Source organism: Syngnathoides biaculeatus, chromosome 9, assembly GCF_019802595.1.
Source record: "Syngnathoides biaculeatus isolate LvHL_M chromosome 9, ASM1980259v1, whole genome shotgun sequence".
NCBI classification, from domain to species: Eukaryota; Metazoa; Chordata; class Actinopteri; order Syngnathiformes; family Syngnathidae; genus Syngnathoides; species Syngnathoides biaculeatus.
In genome coordinates this window covers 13,210,025-13,221,739 of record NC_084648.1, presented here as the reverse complement: position 1 = coordinate 13,221,739, position 11,715 = coordinate 13,210,025, and the positions used below count along the sequence as shown (strand labels likewise).

Sequence of the window (11,715 nt, the reverse complement as noted above, 5' to 3'; positions counted from 1 at the left end):
ATCGTGATATACATTTTAGGCCAGGGGTGTCAAACTCATTTTTGTCGCCGGCCACACTGTACTTGCGGTGTCCCTCAGAGTGCCGAAAACTAGTTTTGGCACGCGAAATCAAGGGTAATGGGTTTTTCCAACTATTGTTGGTTGTTAACACAAAAATGCTTGTAATATCACACTGTTATCATGATATGACAATTTGAAATTTTGGTGCAGATTTGAACAAAAAAAAATAAGTCATGGAAGTTGATATACATGATTTGCCTCCGCGGGCCACATAAAATCACACGGCGGGCCGGATGTGGCCCGCGGGCCTCGAGTTTGACTCCTGTGTTTTTGGCCATGTCGCCCAGGCCTCGATGACGCACACAATGACAAATAAACAGAAAATAGACTTCACCCGTTTTGTTTTAAAAGGAATAAAATGTCTTTAATAAACATTTGAAGTGCATACAATGCATAATAACAGTATTTCTATACACGTTTGTCAGAAACATGGCCACAAGCGGCTCTTTGGTCCACAGCTTGCGGAGTCCAATCGCCTTTTCCAAGCGTTGCCTGCTTGGCTTTTCTTTAGTACTGACTGTATTTTGGTTTTGTTCATTGGTTTCTTGATGGGTCAAGGTGCTAGGACATTTTCAAGACAGTCTTTCGTGGCCCCCCAATTCTGATCATCATCATGAGTCTACGGTCCATCATATTGGGCCCACACATGCGAGGTAGCTGTACCGTATTCCTTCCCATTCCCGAGTGTCGAACCTGTAACGGAGAAAATAAAAGCCGTTGGATTATGAGGGCAAAGTGACAGCGACGGAGGTAAATTCTAGTTCAGGGTGTTGGACTGTGCCTGTCCCGACATAAACGCGAGACTCGTGCATTCCTGTGCCGCTTTTAATCCTTCCTCCGCATCATTAGCCAGATTTATGGCGACCGGGAGTCCCGCGTACCTCTGCCAGTAATCACACACACCTCCTTAAGTGCCACCTGCAGTCTCTGGTACCCACAAGAGAGGGTGGAGGGGGCGGGCAACTTCAAGTTAAATAAAAGTGGAAGACAGCGACAAAGGGGCTCTCACACCTCCTTATTCAAGGGCTGGCCTCAAAATGCTCAGGAAACTTTGACAAAATGTTCTGTCCGCGAAACCTCACCAAGTTAGCAAGGCCCATCTGGCTCGAATAGCCGTCTACGATTGGGCTTCGTCTGGCCAAATTCTCTAAGTCATGGCATTTGTCCAAAACTGGCTGACTTCCTGTTTAGTTTCACCCTTGAGTCCTTAAGACTTTTTCATATTTCCTGTTATGACAGACATGCCAGGTCATTTGGTTGTACAAGTGTCTGGTCTGTTTTATTAATTTAGTTACATTTTACTTACTACTACTATGACCCGTGCCTGAAATATCAACGGAAACTGGACAATTTGTTTCGAAGCAGCCATTTTGAGGATAAATGAGACATAAAAGTGGACCCACGCCACAGATTGAACAGGAAGTCATCGTATTTTGGGCAAATGTTTTTGCTCGCACTTGGGGATTTAATGAAATGAGTACTTTGGCCACCCATGGCCTCCTTAACCCTCTCTGGACCAAATAAAATTTTGCAGAGAGAAAAATCCGATACTTACAGAAAATGATACTCCGGACTTAAAATTTTTGATTATATTTTACCTGTTCCAAATTTGCAACCCCTGCTCGGAAAGGTGCTGGTTTGCCTTAACAATGTGTCCAGTAGGTCATGTAATATCTCCTCTATTTTGACAATTTGATTTTTCAGGGGCGCTGCCATTTTCATGAGTCACATGACCGAGGGGCTCGGCCGGTCGGTTGATCGGGATGATGTGCTCACGGCTGTGTATGGAAGTATTCCTCCGTCTTCCCGATCAGCCGGTACTGCTATTTCTTAATCAGATGGGGATAAATCCGAGAAATCAGCGGTGGGCATAAATGGCGTCTGATGTAATCAAGTGTTTTGAAACCCACGTAACACGTCACATCCGCGCACGTAGGTCATGCGACTTGCAAAAATGGCAGCACCCCTGAAACTCCGTAATTGTCGATAAAAATCTTCTCAAAACACGATTAAATGAGAGAGGATTTAACATTAAATTGTCAAAATAGAGTACATATTACATGACCTATTGGATACATTGTTAATGCAAACCAGTGGAATTCCCCTTTAAAAACACCACAAGTCCTTACCGGTCTCGTCAGGGGAAGGGGACTCTGGAGTGCAGAGGCAGGCAGCGTCGGTGCAGGCAAAAGTGTCTGTGGTACTTTTTCCTCAGATTTAGGAAATCTGCGAGAGAAAACAGTCACTCTGGAGTGTGAAATATACATCATATTTGAGTCATTTTCATGTCATTTGATCACTCACGGTAAAGACCCCACTGAATTTCATTTTGAAAAATCAATCGACGTTACTGATATGAGTACTGTGTTTGAATTATTGGCACATTAGAGTTTGAAATGTAAGGTTTCCCAGAAAACAATATTCAGAAGTAAAATTTCGTCACACTTTTAATGCAAAAATGGCGTCTCAAATGAAATCCCACGATTTTCTTGCGCTTTGGCTTCCATTTGTATTGGACTGCCATCAAATGAGTGTGTGACACAAATAAACCCGGATGACTTCACTTCTTCCCCTTACTGAAGAACGTGGAACACAAGCACCAAACACTATTTCCAAAAGTTCCCAATAAATCCACAGAATTTACAGAACGGCGGACAAAGCAAGGAAGAGCATAAAAAGTGCCAGATGACTTTATTGCTCTCAATTCCCTTCCTTCCTCACCCTCCTCCCCCATCCCCGGACGGAGGGAGAACCCCACGCCTCGAGGCATACGCATCTTTAGATTCCCCTCCCGTGTCATTTTGTTTCATAAAAGCTTGGGGGGGCGTATTTGCATGGCATTTTTCAGAGCCGGGATTAACAAAAGCGCCGGACAATGGCGGCCCGCCGAGTGTGTGATGTACCCCGGCGGCGGTGCTCAATCTGATGAGGATCAAGCCTCCAAGATCCCACTGTATGGGCCTCACCTGTTGCGGTGCTGACAAGTGTGTAATTAAATGTAATCTCGTTAAAATGAAAAAGACACTAAAATGGCCACACGCACAATTTCTCGCTTGTCAAGAGGTGAAAACTCCGATTTACGACGTTTTGTGGAGGAAATTGAACGCATCGACCAAATCAAGACACTCAAAAAGGACTTTTGGTACTTTAAATTAGTCCTTAAAATAGAACAAAACTAAAAGTCCAACGTCCACTTTTAGCATCATTTTGTAAAGGCAATAATTTATCCATTAATGGATTTTGAGGCAGCAAAGGTGTTCGTGGTTGATTAACGGTCTTTAAAAAAAAACAACCAAAAAACACGTTAGCACTTCCCCCTGAAAAAAATGACAACTTTGAACTATAGTACTATAATAGTTTTTGTATTTCCGATACATGAGCGTTATTTCACTTTTATCAATTTAGTTTTACCCACGCTTGTGTTACTTCCGATAAACACGAATGCATCAAACGCCATTAACAAATAAAGAAACCCAAATTGTCAATTATCTGCCCATCTTCCATTACTGCATGTTATTTCTATAATGATACTATTTTTTTAAAAGGTCCATTTTTTTTTTACTCACTGGATTGCATTACTTACGACGTTGGCGGGAGAGCTTGAACGCAACAATCATCTGTTACGATAATAGGTGGTCGCTACTTTTAATTGAATTTAACCAGCTAGCAAAACAACGATTTAAACCAAAGTATCTCCCAGAATACACTTTTATAGTTGCTATTTTTTGTATAGTTGCGTAATATTTGCTAAATATGTCCACAATTTATCGTTGTTGTAGTGGGGTATATGTTTCTAGGTTGGCGATAAAAATATCGAACGCACCGTTCATATTTACGACGTTGGAAATCAAACGCATCAACCATGTGGAAATTTAGGAATCATACTCCAATCGGGAATGATTTATTTTTAAATATTTCATCTTTTTAGTGTGTTAGCGATTGTTGAGATACCTATTTTGATCCGTTTTGTATCGTTAATTTTATTGTTTTAAAAAAAAAATATATATATATATATATAATTATAGCAAATGCCGAGCCCGGAAATTTCCAGTTCAATCGGGATTTGGGAAGTTATGGCGCTTCCTTCCTTCCTTCTTCTTCTTCTTACTTGGCCTGGCGATGGAGGCTGGCTCGACTACCGCCACCGCGGTGGCTAACAGGAGCAGCAGCAGTAACGTGAGCAGGTAGAGCAGGTTGAAGGTCCTCATCTTGGGTCTTGGTAGTCCTTATCCCACCGCGTACTTTTTTTTTTCCCCAGCCCAGAAAGAGACAACACTGCCGGGGTTGGCAATCCTGGAGGAGCCCCTTAAAATGGACGATGTCCCCTGAGAGTGTCCAGCGCGTTTTCCAGTGAGTTAAAAGTAAAGTGACCAAGGTACTTCCCCCCCCCCCCCCCGACCCCCTTTATACTGGCTTTCTAATAGGCCCCCACTCCCCACCCCACTCCCCGTTCCACCCACATCTCCCCCTCCACTTTAACTCCTATACACACAAATGCTCACAAGCATGGCACATATTGACCCCACATGTAGAGGGTAATTCAAATGGCAGGAAGCCCCCCCCCCATTGCAACTGTCCCCTTGAAGACACACACACACACACCATTTGTGTTAGGGGGATTGATCCAAATATCGATAATATTGATACCAACTCAGGATCCGTATCGTGTTGATACTAGTGTGAAACTGTTGATAATGTACTTTTAGTTTCGCTCTTGTAAGCAATACTTCAGCTGTGCGGTTTCTGTCTTAGCATGGAGTAAGCACAAATTAAATTGCTCTTTCTCCCCACTTCTTGTGCTCAAATGTTGTGCTGGCTCATGACTTAGCGGCACGATACAAACAACTATATGCTGTCCATACCTTACTTTAACTTAAAAAGTATAGACTCTATTATGATATGACCTTGATGGAATACATTAATTCCATTTGTCATTGAAGTGAATACATTTACTGGATTTTTATATAATTAAAATAAAATCCACACATGACAATAAATATGGAAAAAATCTTTCTGTTCTATTGTTTGACATTATTATTATTTTTTTTATTAATAATAAAATATGCTATTTTTACCAATAAACTCGGCCCTGGTTCTGTCCTGGGTTTCAAAGGGCGTAAAAATGAATTGAGCTTTTGCAATTTGATAATGTAGCCACATTAATGATTGAAAAGTATCGGTATCACTATCGACGATACGGGCCCTGTATTATAGGGGCATATGTAGTATCGGACACGACTACAATCTGTGTGTCTGATTTGGTATACTTCAGTTACTCCTCACTAAAAATGTGCAGATGGACACCCTTGACTAAAACCTTTTTTTAGTAGAGTAATCTAGGACTGTCCCGATACCAGACTTACTTTTTTTTAACAATCACAGTCTTAGTATTCACTCTTGAGTACCCACTGATACCTAAAACTAGTACTAACACTTTCTATTAATATATTGGCAAATAATTGTAAACAGACCTTTCTTCCTTTTTTACCAACATCATGAGTCACGTCCAAGTCAAACCAAGACACTGTAGTGCCAACTAATATCTATCTATCTATCTATCTATCTATCTATATATCTATCTATCTATCTATCTATCTATCTATCTATCTATCTATCATCTATCTATCTATCTATCTATCTATCTATCTATATATCTATCTATCTATCTATCTATCTATCTATCTATCTATCTATCTATCTATCTATCTATCTATCTATCTATCTATCTATCTATCTATCTCTATCTATCTATCTATCTATCTATCTATCTATCTATCGCACAGTACGAATGTTGAATGTATAAGTGGACCATGAAGGCGAGAGAGGAAGCGTTAGTTTGCTGAGTTCCAGCCCAATGAAATTCCATCGATGTACCGTACCTTCCTTTGCCATATTGTCTGCGTGTTTAAATGTGCGGCGCGCATTTCGCCGTCTGCCGCGGTGATGACGGCAGACTTGTGATGAGGTACGTGACGTCACCCTGCATTCAATGTTTACAACTCTTGCGGGAACACTACTTTGTCATCACTGTGACCACGAAACTACCGTAATTTCCGGCCTATAAGCCACGACTTTTTTTCACACGCTTTCAGCCTTGCGGTGATGCGGCTAATTTGTGCATTTTTTTTCTAACGGCTGCAAGGAGGCACTCTGGCGGAAAAGGTAAGAGTGAGACTGGTGCAGTATATGTGCCGAGGAAGTGACTTTTACCGGTATGTTTTTTTTTTTTTTTTTTTAAACCGGCCCAGTTAACGCTGGGCTAGCATTAGTGCTGTGCTAGCGTGCTTCTCCTGTGTTACTGCTGCGTCTTAGTGATTTTTAATGGTATGTTTTTTTTTTCTTTTCTTTTTTTTAACCGACCCTGCTAGTGATGTGCTACCGTGTTGCTACAGTGTAGCTGCCGCGGCTTTTTTTATTAATTACTGAAAAGCTATTTGATGTTGAAATAGTGACACTATGGAGAAATCTAGTTCAACGAACCGCGTCACTAGTACTGCTGTGTTTGGTTGTAAACATAATGTTACCTGCGGAGCACAGCGTGAGACCTCCCAGGCTCCCTTTACGAGATGAAAACTATAAACCTTCAGGCAACCAATTCACTGGCTCGTGATATCCGGTCCACAGACGTCCGACGTGTGTACTTAAGAATTCCTGGTGGACGTTGTATCGATTGTCTAGTCTGCTGCTGATGCAAGTCGTCTCTCCGGCCATTATGAACGGATATACACTCGTCTCAGTTTATCGTACCTCACACATGTGCACACTCGCACACACAAACATCTGTGGGGGTGGGCAAATATCATCTGGTAGCAAACAGTGGTTGAATGAAGAGATGCACTGAGCCGCCTCCTTGCCTTGTGTGTCCGTCAGTTCAAGGGCATCAGGAATGCAGCAAAAGTCTCTTTGTACGAAATACGCTCAAGCGCAATCCATTCAGGGAAGCTGCTCTCCCTCAATTTTGTTGTTTCCGCATAATGAGTGATAGCAATAGAAATAATCTGTTCCAAAGTCAAATTGCGACCTTCATATAATCAACAGGCAATGTTTTAAGTGATGCTTCAACATTTGTGGCAATCATGCAAGTGCAAAAGGTAACCAACCAATGTATCAAATTAAGCAGTCATTGTCAAAGTGGCCTCCTTTTAGTGATATATGAAATTGTAAAACAATGCTTAATTTTATAGTTGCTTGTACAGTTTAGCTGTATTTAACTTTTGCTTTTAATCTTTTGGAACAGTTTTCAATTATTTATTTAGGTGCGTTTTCTATGTAACCTATGGTGTCAATATTCAAACTGCGCCTAGTAGTTCACTATTATAATATTAAATGTACTTTTTCAGAAGAAAACCTCCTTTTTGCTTCCTTTGTGATGAACACTTAAGCCTACCACTCTACTGTATTTTTAATGGTGGTGATTTGAGAACGAAGTATTTTTTTAATCCAATAATTGGAGTGAAAATGTCTGCGCTTATGAGAAAATATACAGCGCATTCTGGGCAAAAACATTGAAGAAAAGGTGCAGCTCTTGTATTTTGACGCCTGATTAGTGCGTCTGCTTCCTCAGCCGGCCGGCGTTGTCTCCACGGAGGCGGCGACTCCTCTGGCGAGCAACCACTCTCCATTGAGCGTTCCGCTAATCAATTAGCACATTAGGATGAAATGTTGCCCATTACATCTGAATGAGGATTAAGGGAAGCAGCAGGACGCTAATGGAGCGCCAGGCCTGCCAAACACTTCCCCGAGACTTTGAACAAGTATCTCCCTTGACAAAAGCACAAAAGACAACGCAACTGTGTGTGTCTGTGTGCGCCTGCGCGCCTTTATGACTTTATGGTATTTGCAAAAATGTCTCTGTGGATGTTGCTGAGATTCCATCCGAATTTGTCAAACACTCTCCTTGCCCGGGTTTGTTTCTTGTGCTGCACTTTGCATATCAGCGGCCATTGTCTTTTAAACAACTTTTATTTTGCCTCATTTGAATATGCTGATGCATCTCCAATTGTTATTCACAGCCACCTGGTATCCAAGTTGCTGTGTGTGTGCGCGTGTTGCTTGTGTCTCCCTCTTAAAGAAAGTCTCCCCCGTCAGTTTTTTTGGTGTTGTAATATTTGTTCTTGCTGGGGGATTACACTCCATGACAGGGGAGTTCCCAACACAGAAACACCCAGTGACCCGCAGAGAGGAATTCAATCAGTGTGGGAGCCCTCATCATAGTCAGCGTCACTTTATTATTTTCATAATAGTGTGGAAGAGGCACACCTAATCATATTAGAAACAACAGACAGCCTTTGGTCGGTCTTGTAACAATCCAGAGACCCCCGCAAGAATAACACGAGGCCATGCGAGGAGACGGCTACAACGTACACCAGCAGGCATCGTCCAGTTGTCTGTGGTATTGCATGAGTTGGATAGGAAAAAAAATATACACACCCCTGTACAAACGCCAGGTTTATATATATATGTGTGTGTGTATCTGTATTGTGCTTGTGTGTGTTATATACTGTATATATTAGACTTCATGCAGATTTGATCGGTGAGCTCTGTGTAGTGACTGTTGCATTTATTTGACCAATTCTGGTGTAGATACAGTAACTCTCATAGCTGTTTGCAGAAGTTCATTGTGTACCGTAATTCCCAGCCTACAGAGCGCACCTGGTTACAAGTCTCACCGAATACATTTGTAAAAGAAATACCGTTTGGTACATACATACGCCATAGATGTGTAAAAACCGCAAGTGCCCTCATTGAAACCCGCATTGAAACAAGAGATATTTACAAAGACGGTACACAGAAAGAGTTTAACGCTAGCCCTAGTGCTACGCTAACGCTAGTGCTAACAATCGCTTACAGGGCTAGTTAAAATAAAACTTACCGGTAAATATCACTGAAGCATGCCAGTAACACAGCGGCAACACGCTAGCACACCGCTAACACGGCCGGTAAAAGTCACTTCCTCGGCACATATATTCCACCGGTCTCATTCTTACCTTTTCCGCTCGAGTGCCCCCTTGCGGCCGTTAGAAAAAATGCACAAATTAGCCACATCCCCCGCATAAACTGCAGGGTTGAAAGCGTGTATAATAAAAAAAAAAAAAAGGCAGGGGCTTGTAGGCCGGAAATTGCGGTACGTTAATGTATCAACGTTATGCTGAATTTTCCGATGTAGTGGCTGCCGGTCATATAAATATATCCGAAATATTCCCTCTGATCTCAGGAACTATTTGGAAGCACATGTGCATCGCTGCTGTCGGGCCGAATCTTTCAGGAAATCTAAAACGTACAATTTCTCTTGAGCTACTAAACACTGCTTTCTTACCTCTATTGTGCATATAAATATACTGTTGTGCAATCACAACATGACACTACCCCAAAGTAGGCACCGGGACCCCGTGACCCCAATCAGGATAAGCGACGTTGAAAATGGATGATTAAAAGAATGGTTGATTAGGTCATCATACCATCAAAGTCTACGCATAGGATGAGCCACAGAGCGTATGAAAATCCTTTAACACGTGACAATTGTAAATGACTTGTGTTACGTCATCTTTCCAGACTCATTTTCAAAGGTCTTAAAGCCTTGAGTCATGCAATAATTGGAAAAATTATCTGATTGAATCACAGGTATTATTAATCTGCATGCAAATTTACCACCATCACAAATGAGCTTCCTTCTGATTGGCTGTTTTAACAGACCTGTTCTAAGCTATTTTCACCTGTGATTCTTTATTTAAAAATAAAACAAAAAACATCCAGACAATTAGTATCTTTAATGTGTGATAGGCTCCAGCACTCCCACTACCTTTGTGAGGATAAGCGCCTAAGATGGATGGATTTTTATTTGCTACGGTACCACTTCTGATTTGTCCATCATGGACATAGCCACTTGTGCAACTTCTGTTTGTTTGCTAGTGCTATTAAAAGAAAATTGCATGAGTGTGTGCGTGTTACTTGTGATATGCTGCGCGTCGTCAAAAGAGTGCTAGTGACGCCGTTGTCATCACACAAGGCTGTCGGCGCTAATGAGACCTGTGGCTGGCCACTGCTTAATGACCCCCTTATCTGTGATGTGACCATCCAAAAGCCCGAGAGAGAAATAGTTGCATATGCATGTGAACGACCTCGCTTGCAAAAAAAAAATCATATATATATATATATATATATATATATATATATATATATATATTATATATATATATATATACACACACACACACACACACACACACACACACACACGCGTGCGTCATCGTCATTACAAATTCGGTGAAGTAGAAGCAGCCTGAATTTCGCGCTATTAGCAGGCCGCCTGTCTGTCTTTATTGTAGCTAGACGGCTGACTGACGGAGGGCTCAGGGGTCAAGGGGCAAACTCAACAGGGAGCCCGCCCCGCCATCCCTCCCGGCCCTCCGTTCTGGTCTTCCCCATTCAAGATGTCACCTTGCCGGGTATTCAGAGGCCAAAAGTCAGCCACTTTGTTAAAGCCCAACGCAGACACGGCAGCCGCGGCAGACCCACAGGATCCTTTAAGTCATTTTGCTTTTTTCAAATATAACGATTTACCATTCCGAGTGCTTTAACGATTCTCTACAAGAGGATAGAAGCGGCTCTTAAGGAAATTTACGTCAGCAAAGCCATTAAAAAATATTTTTAATAACTTCAAGAAATACAGAGGCTTATCAAAAGTAAACTCCAAAAATATGAAAAGACTCTTACTTTTTCTCAGCTAATCTGAATTTCTTATTAAAAATATTAAAGCGCTATTTTGTTGAACTTTGCGTGAATTTAATTTTAATCACACATTGAGAAGCATGAACCCTCGTTTCTTATTTTACTTTAATAAATAATACAGAAATGAATGTTTTAGTGGAGGAAAATGAAATATTTTCTCTTTTTTTTTGTAATTGAGTTTTTTAGTCACTGCTAACATTTTACATTATGAAGTATTTGAAATAATTCAGGCCTTTTAGTTTAGAACTTTGAGGACAATTTTTTTATTTCATATGCAAATTTGTTTGGACAATGAAAATAGGTACAATTTTGCAGTTCATTTTAATTTATTAAAAACAAATCTAGTTTCTCAAAATACCTAAATATTTAATCTATTTGTGAGTATCTAGTACAGTATTTAAAGGCAATATTTAGCTATTCTTATTTCAGTTTTTGTCCATTTTAACATGTATACACAATTAAAAGCTTGTATCTGCGCTACTTTGTTGAATTAAAAAGAGAAAAAAACATTTTTAAACATTTAAAACTCCAAATTCTTTTTTTAATATATATTTGGTCCCATGAAATATTGTCACATTTTAAAAATGGTGTATTTTTTTTGTTGAGTCCTTATTATTGAAATTTAAACAGACAAAAATATTTTATTTGTAATGAACTCAATAATTGTGTAAAAGGACTTGTTTTGCCTTTGGCATTATTGAACGTTTTAACTACTATATGTTTTGTAATTCTCTGGAAGAACAGTAGATGTTGCCAAAGAGTATTCATTGAATAGCTGGCTACAAGCATTTTTAACAGAACCATCTCGGAAGACCGTTGACCAGTTTTCCAATCCATAATAGAATCCATAATTTCCTTTGAACATCCCACAAGTCGGACGTGTGTGTTGTAGGCTTTCCTTTATTGACACTTGTCGGATTTACGGTT

At 40.6% G+C, this 11,715-nt stretch overlaps 1 protein-coding gene across 1 annotated transcript; it reads right to left on the bottom strand.

The window, feature by feature from the left end:
* Positions 1–423: 423 nt before the first annotated feature.
* On the bottom strand, positions 424–4,268 carry apela (apelin receptor early endogenous ligand). The gene is made up of 3 exons (XM_061830200.1): positions 4,169–4,268; positions 2,190–2,286; positions 424–753 (listed from the first exon to the last, which is right to left on the bottom strand). The coding sequence occupies exons 1-2, from the start codon at positions 4,266–4,268 to the stop codon at positions 2,198–2,200; spliced, it is 189 nt and encodes a 62-aa protein (XP_061686184.1). The 3' UTR covers positions 424–753; positions 2,190–2,197.
* Between the last annotated feature and the right edge of the window lie 7,447 nt (positions 4,269–11,715).

Excerpts from the sequence above, each read along its gene's own strand:
- apela (XM_061830200.1), bottom strand. The coding sequence starts at position 4,268 with ATGAGGACCTTCAACCTGCTCTACCTGCTCACGTTACTGCTGCTGCTC. Across the intron at positions 2,287-4,168 it reads AGCCTCCATCGCCAGGCCAA|ATTTCCTAAATCTGAGGAAA; the intron begins GTAAGAAGAAGA and ends TTTCTCTCGCAG.